Below are 24,361 nucleotides of genomic sequence, written 5' to 3' on the forward strand. Positions count from 1 at the left end.
TGGATTATAACCCCAAGTATATACGTATCCCTGATCCATACTGATATGCACGATGGAGTAAATACACAAATGGGAGAGAATGGGGAGAACAGATCCCTCCTGTACAGAATCCCGGAGAATTTATGTAGATACCCTGGCTTTGGGGAGAGGGAGCAGGGGGGCGCCTGGGCGGCTCAGTCCGTTACGCATCTGCCTTGGGCTCAGGTCATGATCCCAGGTCCTGAGATCGAGTCCTGTATCAGGCTCCCTGCTCAGCAGGCAACCTGCTCTCCCTCTGCACCTCTCCCCCATTCACCCCTGTGCACTCTCTTTCTTTCCCCCAAGTAAATAAATAAAATCTTAAAATAAAAAAGAGAGATGGAGCAGAACTCCCCAGCCTTACACGGGGGTTGTACTTAGGACTCCTTCCAAAGAGGACAATACATTGGGGGACAAGAAAAACCTGACGCCCAGTACCACAGCCAGGTAACTGCGGCCTGCTGTCAACAGCATGAGGCCATGCTGACACACACACACACCCTCGATGCGGTGTGACAGCAATGGCACCACACCTCCGTGGTCTGCCAAGAACCCACGACCCCAGGTAATTGTGAGAAAGACATCACCAAACCCCGCTGAGGAACTCGACAGCGCTCCTCCACCAGCAGGTCAGCAAAAACCACGATTGGGGAGGGCCCCACAGATTAACACCGGCTCATCAGACGGACAGTACAGTAGGACGTTAACCAGGCAAAGCGGGGCCTCCCTGTACGGTCTTCGCAACAATCCTAGAAATCTATATCTGTTCTAAAATACAAAGTTTATTTTTAAAAAATTAAGAGAAACAGGTAATCAAAATAACCTACAAGATTTTATTAGAAAACACGCCAGGTGAGGCAGGGTTCCTTCAAAGCCACTGCAGAAGTTACGATAATTTAAAAAGACCCTTTCCCCACTGAACTGGTGGTGCCGCCAGCCACGGCCGAAGGGGGACAGAGCTGAGCGCAGTGCGAGCCCCCCCCCCCCCCCGCCCACAGGCTACACCCAGCCAAGCCCTCCAGGTGTCTCTCGAAGGGAACCTTGGCCGTCTCACTTCATGTACTTATCCTGCTGGTCAGCCAGGATCTTGGCCGAGGACTTGGCATCGTAAAAGAGCTCACTGATCTCCTCGACGTGCTCTTTCTCGATGCTGTCCTTCCCATTGATCTTAGCCAGCAAGTTGGCGGGGGTGAGGAGCTGCACGGAGTACCTGGAGTGACAGCGGCCAGGGCAGGAGTGAGATGGGACGCAGGGGAAGCCCCCTTGCCACACCAGCAAGACCTGTTGTCGCGACCCCATCAGGAGGGCCACAGGTCACCAGCATGACACATCATAGCCCCAAATCTCAGTCAGTGTACAAGTTCTCTGACAGGCTGTAACTGCACTGCTACGTGAAAGAGGCCACAGGGGCGTCTGGCTGGCTTAGTCGGTAGAGCATGCAACTCTTGATCTTGGGGCTGTTTGAGCCCCGTATAGGGGGTAGAGGTTACTTAACAAAAAAATCTTTCTGGGGCACCCGAGTGACTCAATCAGTTAAACATCCAACTCTTGATCTCAGCTCAGGTTTTGATCTCAGAGGCATGAGTTCAAGCCCTATATTAGGTTCCATACCCAATGTGGAGCCCCCTTAGATATTAAGTAAAATATTTAAAAAGGGGGTGGGGGGACACAAACTGTGGTACACACAGGTGCAAGCCAAGTGAACATGGCAGGCAGATGAACACACAGTCAAAAAAGGCACCTTCTCCCTGCAAAGGCATGAAACTCAGAGGAGTTTTTAAAGCCCTGTTCCCCCAAATAAAACAGCTTGCAATTCTGCTTCAACCTGGAGCAAGGAACAGACTCAAAGGAAAACAGGGAACTAGGGACTGGTTAGGGGCTATGAGATCAGTCAGGACACTGAGAGGGGCATCGTCTGCATAAGCAGTTGGCTTTGGGCCACTGGTGAAGAGTCAGGAGAGCAATCTGTGTCCACATTCCTCCTTCCCCCTCCCCTAAACCCATTCCCACCCTCCGCACCATGAAGAGCCCCTGGCCAGTGAGCCATCTGCTTTCGACCCTGATCTCCGGATTGTCCATCTCCTCCACCACAGAGGCTGGTAAGCTCTCCACACAGGGGACCATCTGCTCCGGGACAGGGGACCTAACCTGTCACTCTAGCTCTATAAGCACCATCACCTAAATATTCTGCATTCTAAATCACAGTGCCTAGGACAACCTCCGTCAAAGCAGTGAGAGCAGACGTGGTTCTGTGCCTTATGAGAGGGACCTGCCTTTATGCCCCAGAATGGGCCTGACGGTGGCCCCAGAGGGCTGCTGGGCAGGCACCAGCAGGTGGGGAGCAGCTCTAGGCAGATGTGCTCACCTCAGAGTCGTCTTGGTACCAATCTCCCCCAGGTGGTTCAGTGCCTCCTCACTGATGTTGATTCCTTCTGTCTGGGCTCGGATTTTAATGATCTTTTGGAGGAAAAAGACCATGATCAACAGTGACCAACCAAGTGTCCCCTTTAACATGTGCTTTAAAAACAACTTTGTCCCATGTGTCTTGTCCTGCATCATCGGTGCCAAAGAGGCCCAAATCCAGGCTGGAAGGGCAGAGAGCTGGCCTCCGCCCAGGACTGCTGGCCTTGCACACATCCGGGCACTAGCCACACGACATTCTGTGTGAATAGCTTACAGCCAGAGTTCACAGTGACTAGAAGGTGGCTGGTACCCCTCAAAGCATGTGCCAGGGTGGCTCAGTGCCTGCCTCCTCAGCCTCCCTAATGCAGTCCCTAGATCTAGAGAACACAGGCCCCTCAGAAACCTGCCACGGGCTCCCTCAAGGGCTCTAACCTTCCTCCCCAGCATGGCACCACCACCTACAAGCACTCAGGGAAGAGACATCTTTTATTTGCTTGATAAATACGAAGGTTAAATAAATCAAAAAAGTTACTTTTAAAGATTTACCAGCCCTCATAACATCACTCGGAGATATCTAATCTATCATGAAGAAGCTGATGCTTGTTGCAGTTTGAAGATCCTGGTGAAGTTGGAGGGGAGGCAAGCTGGTGGCGGAGCTGCTATAACACAAGTGGCACTGGGATCCTGCAGGCGCACCAGCACTGAGTGATAAGGGGCAGCTGGGATAATGATGTTGTGTGTTGGGGAGCCGAGATAACTCGAGGACTTCGAGCCTCATATAATACAGGAATTTTTCACTTTGGCAGCTTCGTAAACAAGATATCATGAAGCCCTTGTTTAAATTAAAGCCGTAAAAACACCCGAGGTAGAGGCATAGGAAACGGGAAAGACTGAGCCCCTAGCAAAAGCCTTGTAAGGGGAAGACAGGGACCAGAGGCTTAGGAGCCGGACTCTTTGCACTAGCCCTGCGGCTCTCAGGCAGACACCTGTGGGGGCAGGCAGCTCAGTGTCTGGAACTCTGGCAAGGGCACTTGGCATATCAGCTGCTGTGAATGGGAACGTCCTGCTCCAGAGGAAAGCCAGGATTCGCAGAACTGGACCAGGGCAGGGACCAAGATAGATGAGGTCACATGAGCCAGGGCAGTTGGACCCTCTGCCACAGGCCACTGGTGCCACCAGGGCAGAGGGCAGATGTCCGCAGGGAAATTTCATTTGGTCAAAAGAGACTCAGAACTTAGACTTCTGTGTGAAATGTCCCCAATTTCTAAATGTTGGCAACTTGCTCAAGTAATTCATAGAACTTTTCTGTTCAGCCAGTGGGCTGCGGGTACGACCTCTGTCAAGACTCTTAGCTTGTGCATGAGGAGTTCCACCATCTACGGTTGAAAGCTAAATGTAGCCAAGAAGAGAGAAGTTACTGGATAGGCATAAGGATGGCACAAAAAGGAGCTGGGAGAGAGATCCCTGCTCCTGGCTCCAATCACAGGACTCCTCTCTGACCACAACAGCCAGAGCCAGGTAGGTTTGTGCTCCAACAGAAAAGGGCTTTTCACTGACAGCTGGGAATTAAAGAAACCTCCAGCTCCTGCCAAGAAAAATGTCCTCCAGGGGCCATCCGAAACTCTGAGATGCAAATACTAAATCTGGGAGCCTGGTCAAGGGAGAGCTTTAGCCCAGAGCAACTGGCCTTCAGCGAGTTGCACAGCATTTGAAAGTTGGGCTTCAGGAATGTCAGGGCCACTCCACGCTCTCTCTCTCTCTCTCTCTCTCTCTCTCGAGGTCAGAGCAATCCCAAGAGCTCCAGTTTCAGACTGCTCAGAAACGGACAGTTCATAAATTAGATCTTTAATCATTTAATAACCTGCAAGGATAGTTTATGAGGGTGTCGGCACTGATGGCAGAGTACACAAGTTACATTTACTTTGTTTTTTAAAAAATCTACCTCAGGCTCCAGTAAAAATGCTGAGGTTATCCCTTGAACCCACCAGAACAAAGCAATGCTCATCCTGGCAGCTTGTCTGACCTCTGCTCACACAAGAGAAAGCCTGAAAAGAGGCCCTCCTGATTGAGCAAAGATGGGAACCAGCCCAGGAGCCAGAGGCATACTGCAGAACAGTCCAGGAGAGCTCAGACCGAGCGCTCAACAAAGGTGAGGCAACAAAGGTGAACTGGAGGCAACCAAAGTGAACTGGCTCTGAGTAGGGTCCCAGCTCAGCAGCTTATCTCTGTGACCACAGGACCCTCGTCGTTCGGGAGCCTCAAAGCCCGGTTACTGGGAGCTGCTGTAAGGCTCCCAGCAGGTGACAGTGAGCACCTATAAGTAATTAGTAGCAATAATAATAGCTGCGCTGGGACAAAGGATGGCCAGCCTAGTCCCCTCCCTCCTGTTAGTCACTTAGTCCTCAAAACAACCTGGAAAAGAGAGAGCGGACCTTCCGGAGGACGAAGGCAGCCAAGGACCACACAGGTACGCCAATAGCTCAAGTCACTAGGCCATGAAGCACCATGAGGCTGCCCTCCACGGTAAGGATGGGGATGTGACCAACCTCTCCTTTGCTTCTGCCTATGCTTCTGTTCAGTGAATGCCTTGGCTTCAACCTAGCATTCATCTAGGAGCCGGAGACCATGATCTGGTGACAAGGCTCCGGCCATGGACACTGTGTCCTAAACAATGTGCCACGGCCACCCTGTACTGTCACCACTCTGGTGTTCTGTTGGTCTCCAGCTCCCTGCATCACCACAGTACTGGCGAGTGCTGGTCAAGAATAAACAGCAGCAGGGTCGGGCTAGGGGGCCACGGGGAGCAGTGGGACTGCCAGGGAGTGCCCTGGACAGGCCCTCTGAGCTCCCAAAAGAAAGCCCTGCTAACAAACTGCCACTGGGAATCCACCTCTAACTGAGCTACTTCTAGCAAGTGGGAGCTGGTGGCCCCAGTGATTAAGAACATGGGCTTCTAGACCAGGCAGCCTGGACTCCAGTTTGTCAGTCCTGTCACCTACTGGCTTTATGAACTTGGGCAGATAAGTGGGCCTGGGTCTCCTCATCCTCATCTTTAAGAATACAGTGATAATAGCTCTCCCACCTCACAGGTACTGGGGATCAAATGGAATTATGCTGGCTAAGCACGCCCATGGTTTTAGCATGACATCCAATAAAGAAGACCTGCAGTATGTGAGAGGAGAGGGTCAAGGCACAGCCTGTCGACACATCAGTGCGCCCCTGGTCCACCTGCCCCGTAGCCACCCAGACCCACAGTGAGAGATCTAAGTTGGCAGCAAGACCCTCTGGGGCAAGGGTGGGCAGGGCAGGAGCACAGCAGTGCTGCTCAGTGGGACACCTACCTACGGCATAACCTATCACTGTCTGGTTCTGCATCCTGGACTTGCCACTCAGGGACTGAGCCATCCACAGGAAGAGGGATGTTCAAGGACTAGCTGGCAGTACCAGTAAGAGGACTAGAAATTCTAAGTGTAAAGTGCCTGCGCATGTGGTGTTTCAACTCCAGATCAAGCAAAAGACAGTCCCATAGGGAGACCTGGGACAGGGCCCCTTGGGGTAAGGCCTGACCTCAGACACTCGTGTCATCTCCCACCTCAAGCTTAATGCAAATTCAGCTTGCATGGAATTTGAGCATATACTCTGTGTCAGATACACCTCCTTCAGCCTCTTACAGGCTGGTTTTAGGACCTCCACTTCCCGGTGCCCCTCTAAGCTGTATGACCCTGCTTCACCATCATTTCTATGGCCTCCACAGTCCCCAGAAAACCTACCATTAGTCACACTGGTCACAGCAGGTAGGCCCTCGCTCCCCTCCAGCTTTTGTGCCCTGTTGGAGCCAGCCTGCTATGGGTTCTGGTGGGACAGAGCACTTGGCTTCACCTACTCAGAAGAGGCCTCAGACAGGGCCTGGCCTGGACAGCAAGAGCTACCACTAAATCCTATTTTACTGGCTCTGTCCTACATCATGGGTGCCCTCCATGATGGCTGTCCTCAAGTTGATTTTTTCACTATGCCTTTCCTAAAATTTAAAGAATGGATATAGTAGTGGAGACAACAGCCAAGACCACAAGCAGCTAAGGTTTGGAAACACCTCAGGCAATGTCTCATCAGCCCACCCGTCTTTCAGATGGGGAGACTGAAGGTCTGGAGGACTGTGACTTGCCCAAGGCCAGCAGGTGAAGTGCTGGGATGTGGTGGGAGCCAGGCCTGTGCTGTAGATACTGGCACAGCACCAGGGAATGCTGGGAACAAATGAGGGGAGAAGAGGGAAGGGTGAGGGAAGAGAGACTCACCTGTTTCATTTCCTGTGGGGTGTACAGCATGGTCCGGATGATCATCACACGGTCCAGAAGGTCAAGAGGAATGCCATGAGGAGAAGTGATGTCCTCAGTACCTCTGCAAGGGTCCAAATGATCACATCACCCAGGCCTCTCTGAGATCAGAAACTAGACACTGGAAACATAGCTGAGGTACTCACAATGACAAAGCAGCCAATTCACATCCTGAGTTAAGCCATGACCACAAAGTAAACAAACTAACATTCAGGTGGTATAAAAAACAACTTCATTGTTTTAGCAAATATCAATATAAGAGGAAATTTTGGGAAAGAGGAAAAAAAAAAAACACCTAAAATCCTATTAAAAATATTCATATAGGGCAGCCCCGGTGGCGCAGCAGTTTAGTGCCGCCTGCAGCCCAGGGTGTGATCCTGGGGACCCAGGATCGAGTCCCGCGTCAGGCTTCCGGCATGGAGCCTGCTTCTCCCCCTCTGCCTGTGTCTCTGCCTCTATCAGTCTCTGAATAAATAAATCTTTTAAAAAAAAATTCATATAGATATTTACCAAATTTTCATAAAGATGGCTTTCTAACTCACACTAAGTGTGTAGATTTCTTGCTTTTGTCCATGTTTTTTCAGTCTTAATAATCCATCAAGGGGGCACCTGGGTGGCTCAGTTGGTACAGCATTTGCCTTTGACTTGGGTCATTATCTTGGGGTCCTGGGATAGAGCCCTGTGTCAGGCTCCCTGCGCAGCGGGAAGTCTGTTTCTCCCTTTGCCCTTCCCCACCCCCCAGCTCATGCATGTGCTCTCTCACTCACTATCATTCATTCATACATACATAATTAAATACCTTAAAAATAATAATAACCCATCAAGTATTTTCCTTAACAAAACTGTTGGACATTTAGGTAGTTTCCAATTGTTGCTATTATTAATGATGTTTGATAAGCAATTTCATGGCATGAACATTTCTTCAGCAAATTTCAGAGTGCCTGACACAATCTGGAATATCTATTTGAATAAATGAATGAGTGAACTAATTTACAAGCTACATGAGTGATCTGATCTCACTGCATTGTAACCAGCACAGGGTATTCTAATTCTTAAATATTTTGCTGCTTTAATGGTTTAGAAAAAGAAAGGGTGACACTCTGAATTCACATTTCCTTGATTACTAATGAATCATTTGAATGTTTCCCTTATATCCATTAATCATTTTCTTTCTTTTGGGAATTAATCGTGTCCTTTGTGTCTCCGTTTCTCTCAAATCCATAGCTAAACCATACGCGAAGAGTGGCCCCAGAGAGGAGCCCTGTCAATCCATGAGGCCAACAAGACACCAGCTGTCCCACAGGATGTGTGCCGAGCAAACCTCGTAGCACACGAGGTCGGCTTCCACACAGTGTCTGGAAGCCCAATGTGCTCTGGGCTCCTGCTCCAGAGTCCAGAAGTCATAGCAGCAGATCCACATCAGCACTGTCTCTGACATTCCCACACTTAGGCCAGACTGCAGAGCCTAGGGCCCTAACTTATCAATAGAACAGCAAATAAGGCAGGTCATTTGGATTTAGTTGTTAATATTATCAGAATATTCAGTTTCAATTATAAGTGAGCATTCAAGAAATACAGCTTCAGTAAAGAAATCTAGCTGTTAAAATCCTATCCAGTCAGTTGAAGTATAAATTTCTCTTGGAAATTCTTTTTTTTAGATTTTATTCATTTATTTGGGAGAGAGAGACAGATAGCAAGAGAGAACATGAGCTGGGAGGAGGAGAAGCAGCCTCCCCGCTGAGCAGGGAGCCCGATGTGGCGCTCCATCCCAGGACCCTGAGATCATGACCTGAGCCGAAGGCAGATGCTTAACCAACTGAGCCACTCAGGCGCCCCTCTCTTGGGAATTCTTTAAAAGATCTTAACATTGCCATGTCAAAATATCCCAAACTCTGTAACACTCATGGTAAATTATCTTCGATTCAGACGTAAAATGTTAGAAGAAAAATGAAGCACTCCCTAATCAAACTTCAACACTGCAGAAGAGCCACCAGGTCCCTGCAGGCTCAGCCTGGATGTGTGAACTTAATGTGAAGATGAGAAATGACAGAGCTTTGAGGCAGATTACATGCTTATGAGCAACACTGAAATATGCTATTAGGAGATGTGGGAGAGACTGTGACCATTATAGAAATTAACAAGGACACATGCAAAGAGACATGTAAATCAACAAAACGGAATATTACAAAGCCCTTTGTCCAGGGAAATGGTGTTGTACTAGTTGCCCCTCCATGGAGAGGTGGCTGAAACGAAGAATTTATTGTGTATGTAACTCAGGAGAGTTTCTGTATGATCGCCTCCTTACACATAGAAGACACTCAGATGAGAAACCTGTGTACGTTCTGATATTAAGAACCAAGGATTCTTGCACTCCTGAAAGGAGCTGATTTGCAGATAACCTACAAATTCTTAAGCTAAAGGGCATTTTTGTTTTTCTCCAACCTTTCCAATAAAGGTGCTCACCAAAAAACAAAGAACTCTTTTCAGGCCATCTGCTCTATTATTTTTTTTTTTCTAGATAATTTCTGATTTTTTTCTTTTAATTGAATTTGATGTTTCCTTTTTTAATGCAAAAAAAAAAAGGAAAAAAGAAAAAAATTCTTATAGTTTTGAATCTACAAAACTAAAAATTTAAACAAAAAAGTCTGCTCAAAGGTTGTTAAGCATTTTTTTAGGAATTAAAGCCAAAACATATGTCTAAGCTATGAATCTCAGGTACAAAGTTTCTTTTAGAAAACATGCTAGTAAATGGTTTCTGGGATTCTACTCTGCAAGAGTCCCACAAAAGGGTCTGTCACATGGCTTGTGAAATGAGCCAGGGAAGGGAAGCCCTACTTAGCAGTGCTCCTTGTGGGTGATGAGTCCAGAAGGAGCTCTCTGTTCAGAGCAATCACTATTTGACAAGGCCGCCGTAACTATCATATTAGATTATAAAATTGCTAATAATAAACTAATAATTACATTTTGGCTAAAATTGCAGGTTTATTCTTGTACCCAGAGACTTCTTTCTGGCTCTGGTGTCAGCCCAATATTGATTTCACCATTAGGCCATTATGACAATTGTTCAAACTGTGTTAATGCTGTGCCTCTTCCAGATATACAGTTTTGGGCTATGATGCCATAGGCCTAATTCTATCCAATATGGGGATCCAATATGGTCTATCTGCAAGAACATAGTCATTGCACTTCTTGAAATTTATCATACAGCTACACTTACAAGTGCAAATGGTTGACTCATTTGCGAATGCTTCCATCTTACAACTCAGGGTTCCTCCACTGAGACACTTTGACATTATGGACCAAGTTTTTTGGAGGGGATTTTCCTGTGCATGTAGGATGTTCAGTAGCATCTCTGGCCTCTACCCATTAAATGCCAGTAGCACCCAAAGTCATAACAAGTATAAATGTCCCCGGCTGAGAATCATTGCCTGACTGCTTCTTTACATAACCCGTGACTGGAGGGACACAGATAAAGCTTTTCTGATGACAGGAAGCGTAGTGGATAACACCTCTCTGGGTAATATGAAGGGTAACTCCCCTAAATGTACTGCCCCCTGGCTCTGTGGACACAAGACCAAGAGTACTAAGAAATCCATTTGCTTTTTTGATGAGGTTGCCCAATGAAAACCCAACAGTCGATGAAGAACAAACGGTCCTGGGACAGCTGGACATCCACATGTAAAAGAGTGAAGCTAGACATACTTCTTCCTTATACTATATACAAACCAATTTTTTTTTTAAGATTTTATTTATTTGAGAGAGAGGAGGGAGGAGTAGAAGGAGGGAGAGAGGAAAAGCAGGTGAGCACAGAGGGAGAGGGAAAAGCAGACTCCCTGTTGAGCAGCATCCGATGTGGGACTTGATCCGAGGACCCAGAGATCATGACCTGAGCCAAAGGCAGACACTTAACCAACTGAGCCACCCAGCGCCCCTATACTATATACAAAATTAACCACAAATGATCATAAACCTTAGTATAAGAGCTAAAAAAGACTACAGAACGCTTAGAAGAGCTCACAGGTATAAATCTTTGTGCCTTAAATTAGTCATGGTATCTCAGCTATGAGACCAAAAACACACACAACCAAAGAAATAACAGGAAACTGGACTGTATCAAAACTTAAAGATACTCTCAAGAAACTGAAAAAACCACCAACAGGATGGAAGGAAATATTTGCAAATCATACAACTGGTAAGGATCTAGTATCGAGAATATATAAGGAATTCTTATAACTCACTAAAAGACAACCTGAATTTTTTTTAAAAATTGGCAAATGAGGGATGCCTGGGTGGCTCAGTGGTTGAGCGTCTGCCTTTGGCTCAGGGCATGATCATAGAGTCCTAGGATGAAGCCCCAGATCGGGCTCCCTTCATGGAGCCTGCTTCTCCCTCTGCCTGTGTCTCTGCCTCTCTCTGTCTCTCTCATGAATAAATAAATAAAATATTTAAAGAAAAATTGGCAAATGACAGTAACAGAAAATTCTCCCAAGTAGATGAACAAATGGCTGATAAACCATGAAAGGATGCTCAAATTCAGTAGCCAAATGCAAATCAAAACCACAGTGAGCTACCTATAAAAGACAGACAGGAACAAGTGTCATCGAGGATAAGGAGAACCTGGACTCCTCAGACACTGCTGGTGAAAATGGTGTAGTCACTGTGGAAAGCAGTTTGGCAGGTCCTTGAAAGGTTAAAAAGAGTTCCCGTCTGACCCACCAAATCCACTGATAGGTATGTCCCCAAGAGAAATAAAAACCAAAGTCTACATAAAAAGTTGTACACAGGGCAGCCCCAGTGGCTCGGCGGTTTAGCGCTGCCTTCGGCCCTGGGTGTGATCCTGGAGACCTGGGATCGAGTCCCGTGTCGGGCTCCCTGCGTGGAGCCTGCTTCTCCCGCTGCCTGTGTCTCTGCCTCTCTCTCGCTCTCTCTCTGTGTGCCTCTCATGAATAAATGAATAAAATCTTAAAAAAAAAAAAGTTGTACACAAATGTTCATTGCAGCCTTATTTATAACAGTCACAGAGTAATAACAATCTGACAACCCAAAGTCCATCAACTAATGAATGGGTAAATGTCCTGTTAAATATTCCACATTCTGGAATACTATTCAGCCTTAAAAACCAATAAACAGTGACGCAGGTTTACGACATGGATGGACCCTGAAAACATGATGCTCCGTGAAAGAAGCCAGGCACAGGAGACCACAGGTGTGTGGTGCCATATCTATGAACTGTCCAGAGAAGGCAAATGCATAGAGAAGGTAGACCAGTGGTTGCTAGGGGCTGTAGGGAGGAGGAAGGGGGGAAAACAGTTGGGGAGTGAGGCATGGCAGAGTAACAACTATTGACAGGTATAGGATTTATTTCTGGATTGATGAAAATGTTCTAGAATGGACAGTGGTGATGGTTGCACAACTTTGTGACCATACTAAAAACCACTAAATTGTACACTTTAGATGGGGAACTGTATGTGAATTCTAGCTCTATAAAGCTGTTTCCTTAAAATGTACCATCTTCTGCCATAGGAATACACTGAATGGAGGACACACTGTTTAAGTCTTGCTCTTTGGTACAACAAAGTGACTTGTGGAGAGGGACTCTCCTACAAAGACTCCTTAATCCCAGGGGGCTATTCCCCACAGGAAAAGAAGACCTCCCAAGTTTGGCGAGCTGGGATCAAGGCCAGGCTCTCCTCTATTGGCTGAGGGTCCTGGCACAGAAGGGGCTTCTCAGGGTGGTAAGGGAGGGCAGAGCCAGTGTAGCTGCACCTCCCATAGTGCCCAGCGGTGTTCTCTCCTCCCAGGAGGAGGAGCCCAAGGCCTCAAGGGGCTCCTGCAGGAATGGTTCCTGCTCCCCTGTGCACAAGGGGGCAGTGTGCACTTTCACAGCCACTCACTGACAGTGGTAGCAGCTCCCTACACCAGCTCAGACACCTTCCTCCCTGTACACTGACCAGAAACAGTTCAGGAGAACAGGGGTGGCAGGAGCTCTAGAGTCAGCCAACCCTCAGGCTGGTGGCCTATTCACATCACCTCTGTGTTAATCTGGAAATAATGTCACCTGCCCACAGAATTGTCAGGGTGCTTGAGATTACATGGGGTGAAGAATGTAGAGTACTCAGTTACTGCAAACTCCCTCTTCTTCTCTCTCCTTTCAAGCTCTGGAGGTCAGAGGAAGCTCAACAGCTCCCTCCAGGAGTAAAGTCGGCTGGGAAGCAAGACAGATATTGCCAAAACTGTGCCAATGTTCCAGAAATTTCATCATTTCACATCTAAACCAAAACTTGTTGGGAGCATGGCCTCTTAAATCCAACACCCCAGATTCAAATCCCAGCCTGACTTCTGAGCAGTATAACCTCACTACTACAACAAAATTCCTACTAGGGCTTAGTCCCAAAAACCTCTTCTAGAGCAAATGTCTCAATTTTGGCTGCTTCAGCAGAACTGCAGAAAGCGTCACATTCCGAGCATCTTCTTCCCACTTGGGTGATTGCAGGCTGGCAGCAGCGGGCAGCCACAGCCTCTAGCAGCCCGATGAAATCAGTCTGGGGAGGGAGATGGGGCCAATCTTGTACTTTTTTCCTAGGTGGGATGGGTCTGAGAGAAGTACTCTGAGTCCTAAGAGATTCAGCTCCTGTCAGAAGCTGCCAGGCTCCACTGGGAGCCAGGCTGGATTATCTGCTGTGAGGGAGAGGAGACTGTTAGCATGGCTTCCCAGCAGGGGGCGCCAGCAGTCTAGGCTGAGCCTTTCACCAACTTTCAGATGGAAACCAAGCCTGACCAAACCAAGCCTAAGTCCAGTAAACCCTACAGGGTCTGTGCATTAGGGATGCCAGGCTCACCAGGCACCAGGCCACATGCCTGGTTTCCAGATGCTGCCCAGGTAGCCAGATCCTCTCACCAACGGCTGACCTGGCCCTGAAACAAGCTGCTTTTTCCCCAAAAATGCAGAAAAGACCTGTGTTGATGACTTGTCAAGACACCATCACAGGGTTTCAAAGATCGACTACAAGCCGCTGCCACATGAACTTGAATCATGCAAGCAAATCCTAATTCTGAGCCAGCACGATCACCTGAGAGGGGAGCTGTCCCAGCACCAGCAGCACTGCTTCTAAACAATCTCAATGGAGACAAAGCTCCGTCAAGAACCAGCTAAACTCCTGGATATTACCTGCCATCATTCAGATGCAAGCCTAGGTGAATCATCAATTTGGGTTCCCAAATTGGTTTGGCTCCAGCTCTATGCTGATACTCATGGGCCTTAGGGTCATTTTCCAGATTCCTACCACCCCTTGCTGCCAGGAGCACACAGCCTCCAGCGCTGTTTACCTGCACTACTCTCCGGCAGGCTTGAAAAGGGCTCCTCACCACCCCACTTCATGCCCAGCCATGCTGGGACCAGGCCCCAACATTCAAACAGGAACACAGAAAACCAAAAGAACCAGAAAACTACCAAGTACAGGGCCCATAAGAGAGCTGGGAAGACGGTGTATTATCTGGGGCTCAGAAGTTTGCAGAGTACTCAGGAGAAAAAGAACCTCAAGAAAGTCCCCTAACCCAGCCCTGGGCCCATCCTTGCAGGATGAGAGCATCACACAGGCATGTGCCTCCCAGGCCTCAGCCTCTACCTTTCCCAAAGGCAGGCCTACGGAGGCAGGCACCAGTGTGGCTCCAAAAAGGTCTGGGATAGAAAGAAAGTACTGGTTTTGTCATTGATTTTATTATCAGAAAGATCTGGGTTCTCATCCTGTCTTTATAACGAAGGACAAGTTATTCTGCCATTCTGTTTCTTTTTTTTTTTTTTTAATTTTTATTTTTATTTATGATAGTCACAGAGAGAGAGAGAGAGAGAGAGAGGCAGAGACATAGGCAGAGGTAGAAGCAGGCTCCATGCACCGGGAGCCCGATTTGGGATTCGATCCCGGGTCTCCAGGATCGCGCCCTGGGCCAAAGGCAGGCGCTAAACCGCCGCGCCACCCAGGGATCCCCATTATGTTTCTTCATCTAAAACATGAAGCCAAGATTATTTACTGCCCAAAGCTAGCATGAGGATAGAAATTAACCTATGTAAGGTCGCCCAAGGCCAGCCTATCTGCCCTTACATTTGCCCTCTCCCAACTGAATGACCAAATCACACCGCACTGTAACCCTAGAGCCCACATGGGAGGCCCTCAGATTCCATAATGTGGTTGCTGTTGCCTCTGGTGCCATGATGGAATGAGGCTGATGCATGAACTATCTACCTGTGAAGACAAGCTACTTTGGCAGGTTTCTCTCAAAATGAACATGATCTCCCTTCATCTCCATCTTGACTTATTACATTATGGGTTTAAAGTGATCCCAGAGGCGGGATCCCTGGGTGGTGCAGCGGTTTGGCGCCTGCCTTTGGCCCAGGGCGCGATCCTGGAGACCCGCGATCGAATCCCACGTCGGGCTCCCGGTGCATGGAACCTGCTTCTCCCTCTGCCTGTGTCTCTGCCTCTCTCTCTCTCTCTGTATGTGACTATCATAAATAAATAAAAATTAAAAAAAAAAAAAAGTGATCCCAGAGGAAAACATGAACCCAGATGGAAGGTGGAAAGGCCTTAAGGCTGGCAAAGAGCCACCCTACCTGATGACACAGTTGCCTCGGTTGGATGCAAAGATGACGATGGGGGCGATGGAAGATTCCAGGGCCCGGTGCAGGTAGGTGAAGCACTCTATGTCCAGCATGTGGACCTCATCAACAAAGAGTACACCTGGAACCAGCTCAGCAATGCCTTGATCAATGTACTTATTCACCACCTTGTTAATCTCCCCTCGAAGTTTGTCTAGGAGATAGTGAGAGGAGACAAGTATAGTCAGGTGGGGAAGTGGTCCCCTTTTCTTCTCTCCCCCAACCGAATATGATCCTAACTCAAGTGTGGAGCCCACTTGTACTGCTAACTATACGACCCAGGCAGGTTATGTCCCCACTTCAGTGTTATCATCCGGAAATAGGAATATAATCACCACATAGAAGTCACACAACCGGTAGCTTCCCCTGCTGATATGTTAAGTTTGTAAGTGGCTTTTATAGTTTTGCATGTCTTCACAAGGGCACACTCCCCAGCTGCCTTATTACTCACACCAACCCATTTAGTGCCCTGTGACATCGCAGAGACACAGAAGTTGAGGAGCCCTGTGTGAAATGAGTTTTCATATGCAAATTTTCCTGTTCTGCGCTAAGTGACCCTTTCTTTTGGCCCTATGTGACAAAGCTTAGGTTAATTAACTTTCAATCAAGTGCCTAGATGAAGAACAGGGTGTGTGCAGAATCTTCTCTGGAAGGAAAACTGTGAGGAATGCAGGTTCTGAGGAAAGGTCCAACCTCAGAGTTCTAGAGGGACGGGTCTCACAAGAGTTACATAAGACCATCTAAGGTCACAGTTCTCATTTTCCAAACCAGCTCCTGATTAGCATCAGGAGGGAGCTGCTCGCAAACACAGAACACGAAGATCTGATGCTGCATTGTCCACTAAACTCATGAGGCAGGGATGGTCAAAAGAGAACTCATGGTTAAAACTGTGAAAACACAGAAACTGCTCTTGGAGACTCTACTAGACAGGTCTCAGATCACTCCACTGGCTAACATGAAACAAAAAACAGAGGCTTTAATGTTTAACATTTTAAGGTGACAGAATTATAGGTAATACTTAGAAAAAAAGAGGGATGTACCAGTTGGGAAGAGAAGCAGGGTAAACTAAAGGTCCACAAGGGAACAGCGACATTCCTGCCATGCTCTGGGACATGCCCAGGAAGCTGAGCCGGGCAGGCTGGGAGCTGCTTTGCGGCTGTAGGGCAAGAAGGCCAAGTACCAAGGTGGTGGAATTTGCTGTGCTCAGGAGCAGTCTGGCGGGAGTTCTCCTGCACAGCTAGGGCAATACCATCCATGTTTCTTGGACCTCGAAAGGACCAGAGGTTTTGGCAGCCTCCATCTTCAAAGATGAGTGCAAGGATACTGAATGCATTCAAGAGGATGCACTAGCACTCTGGGCTGGAAGCACACAGTATGCTTTATTTACAGCTGTCTAAAACAGCCACCGACTGCCAGGATAAAGCCAGGCTCTGAAAAGGAAGAACGAACCTGTCCTAAGGCATTTCCTCAGGTCTGGGGATTCACTCAAAAAGCCTCACACAGGGCAGCCTGGGTGGCTCAACAGTTTAGCACTGCCTTCAGCCCAGGTGTGATCCTGGAGACCCGGGATCGGGTCCCACATCAGGTTCCCAGCATGAGGCCTGCCTGTGTCTCTGCCCCTCCTCTCTCTCTGTGTGTGTCTCTCATGAATAAATAAAATCTTAAAAAAAAAAAAAAAAGCCTCACACAGTACATCAGAATCCAGGGCTCTAGGGTTCTGGTTCTTGCTCACAGGCCTATTTCTCTTACCTGTGATTTCTGTCTTCTTTGGCTTCATTAACTGGCCCATCATGGACAGGATGTCTTGCCCTCCCTGCAAAACAAAAGATTCCCAGAGTCAGTCCAACTTTCTAAGGCAGCTGCAAAAGTCTCACTACCACCACCCCCATCACACTGTTCTTACTATCAGCTGGACACGGGGTCCTAGGTGTGGAGACCCCAGGCACCCTCACTGGAAAACGTGAGGAACTCTCAACACGGAGGAAGTTTTAAGAGGTTCCCCTTGGACTGCAAGAATGAGCACAATCCCTTCGTGGGAAGTACCAGTTCTGTGGGGCCTACCCCAATCTCCTTCTTCAGCCATATCCTTTGCCGATCCTGTATTCCCTGAGTAGCCACATAGGACCGTACTCTTCTCTGAACACCCATGTTCTTTTATGATTCAATGCTTTTGCATATTCTAGTCCACCTGCCAGGAAGCACGGTGTCTTTTCCAGGAATCTCTAGTTATCCATCCAAGTTCAAGTCAAACACCCTCATGGGGCATCTGGCCCTTCACTCTGCTGATGCTCCAGTTCCCTTGGGGACGAATGGACTGTTGAGGGAAGTGTAAGGACGTACTTATCTCTGTTCCTGCATCTCCTGTCTCCAGACTCGACTGCACAGTCACATTAATCCCATCCTGGTCTAGAGCTGCTTGGTCGGGGAAGCCAATCCTACAGAACAGCAGGCTGCTAACAGGCTCACCACCTGCTGCACCCTCCTGCCAGCCCTTCCCAGTGCAGTCAGCAAGAAGAGGTGCTCTTTTGTCACCTGCCTAGCATTTTGTGATCCTGTTTTGCCAGGTGCTGGGTCACAGAGGTGCTCACTAAATGTTTAGTTGTAAAATGTAGCAGATGTTTCCTGAGAAACTACATCTGATCCTACAGGGTAGGCACTATTTGCCCTCTTCACAGAGAAGGAAACTCGAAGCCAAAGAGCCCTAAATCACAGAAAACTCAGGGAGGCAAAGCAACTAATGGACCAAGCTCATCAGTGTCGGAATGACACAATCCCCGACTTCCAACTCTCAGCCAAACACTCCAACCAAGGCGAAAGCTCCCAGGAGGCTGCTTTGGGGACAGCTGTTCCACACAAAGGGACCTGCTGGTCCAAGACAGTTCTTCAGCAATGTCTTGGCCAATGCTCGAAGGGGCAAAACACCCAAGGATCGAATTTCAAGTAAGAAAGCCTATTCCCTGCTAGTGAAGAGGAGGACTCTTCTAGGATGAAGAGGAAATCAAACTGAAAGACTACCAGCAGGGAAGACTAGGGTTTTAAAATCACACATTTTGCAGAGGTGTCACATAGTCATACTGTTCTTCTCCCACATTTTACTAGTCAAGGTGTTAAGTTTTCACCTTGCCAGCATGAGGAACAGACACAAATCCTGCTCAAAGCTAAAACACTAAAGATTTTGCTAGAACAGGGGGAAAGGCACAGCTTTGTCGGGCTTTCTGAAATCCTGCAAAGGGCTCAAAGAACACTCCTGCCCTACACCATTAACACCCAGAGAATCCCAGGCTTGAGACCGCTGCTTGGAGGGAAGCCACAGAAGAAGCTGGCTAACTCACGGCCAGAGGCTTGGCTGGGATAAGAAACAATACACATGAAATCATCTGTGACTAGAGCATTTGAATTGGAACAAAGGAGTCCCTCAGTAGCTCATGTCGATGTTAATTGCTGAACATTACAGATAGAAAAGGACCGTCTGCCCTAAGAAACGGCAGCAAGACTCTGACAATTCATTCCCAAAGCTTCTGTGAACACACAAAAGCGCTCGTGTGCCAGGTCATGCCGGCATCGAGGCAGTACCTGGGGCCGTGCGTTGGCCACGTCCAAATCATGCAAGGTCACATCCTGGATGATTTCTTTCTTCTTATGCACATCGCCCTTTGGCAAGGGGACATATTCTTCAGCTTCAAGGTCGAATTCTGTGGCGTAGGTATCACACCTGCCCTGCCTCTGCAGAAAGAGAAACCTGAGTGCCGGGTGAGTGTTCGCTGCCAAGTCTCCAAATGGCACAGTGCTAAGTGAGATAAAAGCCTCAGTTCCCAACTGCGGGCCTGACAGCCTCCTTGACAAACTCCAAACACACCCCACACCCCCGCTGCCAAGAGAAGGAAGCTATCTGCTCATCACTGGGCTCCAAAAACCCAGTTGAAAAACACCTGATACTTTCTCCAAGAATCTCTTCCCCCCTCTTTCTTTTAACTGTATGCAATTCCTGATAAAGGGCAAATCCAGTAGATTAACTGGAGACAGAGGGAGCCGTTCAGACTCTTTTGTAGGTAGGTGATTTATCGTATGATATGAAGTATTATGCTCATCCATTAAACAGTGAGGAACACTGTACAGGACACTGAAAATCAGATATAAAAAGAATGCCAACTAATGCAGCATTCCTTCCACATGCATATATCTTGGGAAGAAAATACCAAAGAGATAAAAGGAAGATTAAACGCACTGCACACTTCAATTTGAAAATGACTACAGTTGTTCTGCTTTCTCACGCAGTACTCCCCCTCTAAACAAGCTTTAGTATTTTTCGAACAGACTGTCTGTTTTAATCATGAGAAGGTTAAAGAATGAAGATAAAGGGAAAGCAAACTTTATTCAACATAAAGGGGCAACTGCTGACCTTCCCTCAGCATTGCACCAGACACCAGCCTCTCCTCGCATCCCATACTCCCTGAAGAAAGCACCCTCCCCTTGTCACTTAGGCCTCCTCATGCAAACCAGGCATGGTGTTACCTTCACAGCCCCACTGTTGGCTTCAATGTAGATCACATCTCCAGCTTCTACTCGCTCTTTCTGCAAACTTTCAAAAATGCTGGGGTCCAGCTTAAAAGAAAAAACAAACCCAAAAACATTTGACCCAGAGAACTGTAAAATACATATAATATTTATTTCCGACATACTGTAAAGTACCTTTCCACAAGAGACTTGAGGTAGCTAATGACTGTATGGAGAAAGTGTATTTGTGTGGGAGTGAGTGGAGCAGGAGTGGGTGTATAGGTATGTGTGTGTGTCTGTGGATGTGTGTGTGTGGATGCAGGAGATGAATAGCTTTGGGGATGTGTCCTAGAGACAGCAGGAGAGTGAGTGCACCCAGGGTGAGTGTGAGGGGAGACCTACTATCCTCTTTCCTTTTACTCCTGAGGTCGCAAACTGGCAAATATGGCTCTGACTGCTTTTAGGTGAGGCCCACGCTGTCTGTGAGACCACAGGCCCTAATAACCCCTTTTGAGATTGCTCTCTGCTTCAATTCTTCTCCTCCACTCCTCCTCAGGTAGGGGTAGAACTTCCTGCATGTGAGGCACCCAATGGAACCTGCTTGCTCTTCGTGGTTGGAACTTGGTGGTCCTATGATTTTGGACAAGGCTCTCTGAGCCTCTGTTTCCTCATCTGTACAACAGCACCCAGGTGTAAATATCCAGAGGGAAACACAAACCAGGCCTTTTGATTCAAATCCGTGTCTGCTCTCTGGGGCCTGCCTGCTTATACCTTCAGGAAAGGAGAGGAGCATGTTTTGGGGACCGTTTCTTTTCCCCTGTCTAAATTCAGCTACCCTTGATGTTCAGTATTCAAGGACAGCCATCTTTGGTCAGGAGTCAAGATTTAAACATAAGTTTCTCTCCATAAAACTTCATGGAGAGCTATTTCCCTTAGTTAACTTTATATTTTATAATGTGAAAAAAACGGGCTTTGTCTCAAACAAAATTAAAGAGTAAAAACTAAGAACTCCGTGAAAGAAGCCAGACACACAAAACCACATGCTGTATGACTCCATTTACATGAAATGTTCCGAAAAGACAAATATATAGAAACAGAAAGTGGATTAGTGGTTGCCAGAGGGTGTGGGTTGGAATGGGCACTACTGTCAATGGGCATGAGGTTTCTTTTGGGGTGATGAAAAATGTTCTAGAATTGGACAGTGGTGCTAGCCATACCATTCCGTAAACAGATTAAAATTCCTTCCTAAAATGGGTGAATTTTATTTAAAACTAAATTTCAATAAAGCTGTTAGAGACAGTAACCACAGGAATAAACCCAGAGTTCTGTGTCACTGGCAGGGTAGGGTCTGGCAGCCTCCCAGAGCAGCACAAGGAACAGTGTTTGGTAAGCCCCTGACGCAGGGCCTAGAACAAGGAAGGCACCTGATAATGATGGCAAGTATGATATTCTCTTCATAAATCAGTATCTACACGAAGTATCTTAGCTCCATTTGTTCAAATATCTTGTGTTTGTGTGTGTGTGTGTGTGTGTATGTATGTATGTATATATATATATACATACACACACACTCAAAGTAGCTAGAAGTACTCATTTGGGAAGGAAAAAAATTCATCTTCTCCCTTATGTTATTTTCTTGAAGAAACTGTGCAAAGAAGCCTGATGGAGAGCTGAAATGTAAATGTAAACTGCATGCCTTACTTCAGCTAACTTACACTGGGGAGTATTCTTTTTTTTTTTTTTTGCCTCAAGCATTTTAGTATTGGTTAATTTCCCAAATGAACTGTCTGAAGATGTAATTACTGGAAAGGTGGCAGATCCTACCAAGAAATCTAATTAATACAGAATGGGAAAAATGAGGGGGAGGTTTAAAAGAGGTATTTGCAGAGGCAAGCTCCTGAGATGGAAACCCTGGTAGGAAAAAGAAAAATGACCCTCTGAAGAAGTGACATTTTTATGATCTCCATAAAGCAGTGACCAAGAAACCACTTTACAGGATCAAAGAACCATAAAATCATGGAGGAGAGCAAAGATGGAGAAATTATATAGTCAATCTACCACAGTTCACAGATGGGGAAACGGTGGCCCAGAGAGCTCAACTGACTCCCAAAGATCACACAGCAAGTGGGAGGGTGAACAGCATAATGGCTGGGACTCAGAGAATCCTGTCTGCCACTTAACCAGCTGTGTGATCCCAGGATAAGCTCCTGATGAAACCTCAGTTCCTTTATCTGTTACATGAGGGAAACTACACAAATGGCACACATACATGTAGAAAGCTATAAATGATAACAAATGAAATATTTAAGTATTTGCCCAGGCCTAGCACATCCAATAAATTAAGAGCTATGATGCTATTATAATTATTATGACATTATTTATTATAAATAATAAGGCAAAGCCTACAATCCCAATTGCCCCGTTTCTCTAACTGAAGGCTCTCACAATAGCACAACAGCTATCACTTCTTAGGTAACTAGGAGCTACCCCCAATGCTACAACTTTTATATCCTTCCAAGAACTCTATAGATAGAGATAGGCAATCATTATCCCTATTTAACAGATAAAGAAACTACTGCTCTGAGACTAAGTCACTTGCCAAAGGCCACCTGTCAGCCGCGGAGCCTGGTCTCTCTTTCAGACTTTGCCTGACTCCAAACCATACTCTTCCCCCAGGCACCCCGGCTACCCCACATCCTTAGGGTTGACAGGACAAGAATCTGAGGAGGGTATCAAGGGCTTCCCACACTGCCACCACGATGGCTTCTCCACAAAGCCTTAGCCAGAGCAGAATCAACCACTGAAGCCACTATAGGTTTCTAGGCCCTGACACATAAAAGAACTGCAGTCAGGAGTCTGTATTTGGCCCTTTGGGATGTCCATCCATCATCTGTTATACAACTCTTACCAGATTACTCCATGGTACTTCTTTCTGTGAGCATGAACACTCATATCTGAAAAACTAATCCGCTTCAGAGACAAGTCCAGGACCTTTGACACATGGTCATAATATGGGATACAGGATGGCAAAAGGTAGATAGGACTAACCACACAACTCACATTTTAACATAGTTTCCTGGGAGTCAATGAGAAAAGGAAGAGCTACCTTTATTGGGTCTTCTTGTGTACTTACACCCTATTCTAGGTACTGCTTAATACACATACCATCCTCAGATGGCCCTGTGATGTATCATCACCCAAAGCACACAGAGAAAAATGAGACACAGAGAGGTTATACCACTTGCCCAAGGCCACACAGTGCTGAGAGATTCTGAGGAAAGAGAAAAGGTACTCACTTTCAACTGTTTGGTTCCTTTGGCTGTTTTAAGTCCTATGATCACATGGCTAATGGTTTTGCCATACCCTCCCATGGGGTTCTCTGTCTCACATGGAGTCAGCTCTGTGACTTCACCTTCATAAACCTCCTTGGTCTCCTTTATCCGCAACCCTGAAAGAGATAGCAGGTGATAAAAAAAAAAAAAAGAGAGAGAGAGAGAGAGAGAGAGAGAGATAGCAGGTGAGCCCCGGTGAGAAGCAGAATTCTCTCTCACATATTATCATATTCTTACTCCTTGATAGCCTTTTTAGCCACAAAATTTCCGTGACACAAAGACTGACAAGTCATTTACTAATGTACATTCAAGGTTATCACTCTGGGTAAAAAGGTATTACAAACATAAATGTAACCTGGAAGAAGTATTCAGAATGTGGAAAAACCATCTTATTTCAACTTTTCAAAGGGACTTTCTAGGTTCAAATCTAGAACTAGATAGACAAGCTATAATTCCCAAAATTGTTTCTGACATCTGCTATACCCCAAGGGGGTGAAATTTAACTTTATAGTCTCTGAACCCAAACCATTCTACTCCACTGGAGCAGCAACTACATATGCCCTCATTTCCTGCATTTTTGACTCTCAAAAAATTTTTTAAATCGATGGAATAACTCCCTATATCCCTTGTGACACCATCAGGCCCAAGCTAGGTATAATTAAAGGTCCATGCCAACAGTGAGTGATACTTGACCTGCCGGTGTTCTGGACCTCTGGCTATCAGTGCACACCCGATGAAGAAATACCCAGTGGTCATTCAGTACTTGCAGTGGGTTGTTCATAAGTTTTCCAAGGCCACAACAATTTCCAAAGCAATCCCCCAATAATAAAGCACAATTTTCAGATCAGAATATTATAAGTGAAGGCAAATATCTCTCCTCATTCTAAACATCAACCGCATTAGCTGTTCAATAAATGTAGTCAGACAAACTAAGAATTGTTGGCAAATTAATTTTTAGAACATGATCTCAGTGCCTTTTTATGCAGTGTTTTTGCTGCCTAAAGTACTTTCCTCCTTTTGGCTTCACTAAATACCTATGATTATGTTTTTTTTTTCCCTGTGTGTATATGTGTGTATAGTCATATATATACATATATATTATGCTTTAATAACACATTAAAATAATAAAA

The 24,361-nt window shown here is 46.7% G+C and overlaps 1 protein-coding gene across 1 annotated transcript in view; it reads right to left on the reverse strand.

Moving 5' to 3' along the window:
- Nucleotides 1-831: 831 nt before the first annotated feature.
- The window catches only part of RUVBL1 (RuvB like AAA ATPase 1), a 41,656-nt gene continuing 18,126 nt past the window's right edge, over nt 832-24,361 (reverse strand). Inside the window, exons 4-11 of the mRNA XM_077857601.1 lie at nt 23,196-23,347; nt 19,918-20,007; nt 18,979-19,128; nt 17,155-17,218; nt 15,361-15,559; nt 6,714-6,816; nt 2,384-2,475; nt 832-1,228 (exon numbers count right to left, since the gene is read on the reverse strand). Coding sequence (XP_077713727.1) covers nt 1,069-1,228; nt 2,384-2,475; nt 6,714-6,816; nt 15,361-15,559; nt 17,155-17,218; nt 18,979-19,128; nt 19,918-20,007; nt 23,196-23,347 — 1,010 coding nt within the window. The 3' untranslated portion in view covers nt 832-1,068. The remainder of the gene's footprint in view (nt 1,229-2,383; nt 2,476-6,713; nt 6,817-15,360; nt 15,560-17,154; nt 17,219-18,978; nt 19,129-19,917; nt 20,008-23,195; nt 23,348-24,361) is intronic.

Source organism: Canis aureus, chromosome 19 (assembly GCF_053574225.1).
Source record: "Canis aureus isolate CA01 chromosome 19, VMU_Caureus_v.1.0, whole genome shotgun sequence".
Taxonomy (NCBI): Eukaryota; Metazoa; Chordata; class Mammalia; order Carnivora; family Canidae; genus Canis; species Canis aureus.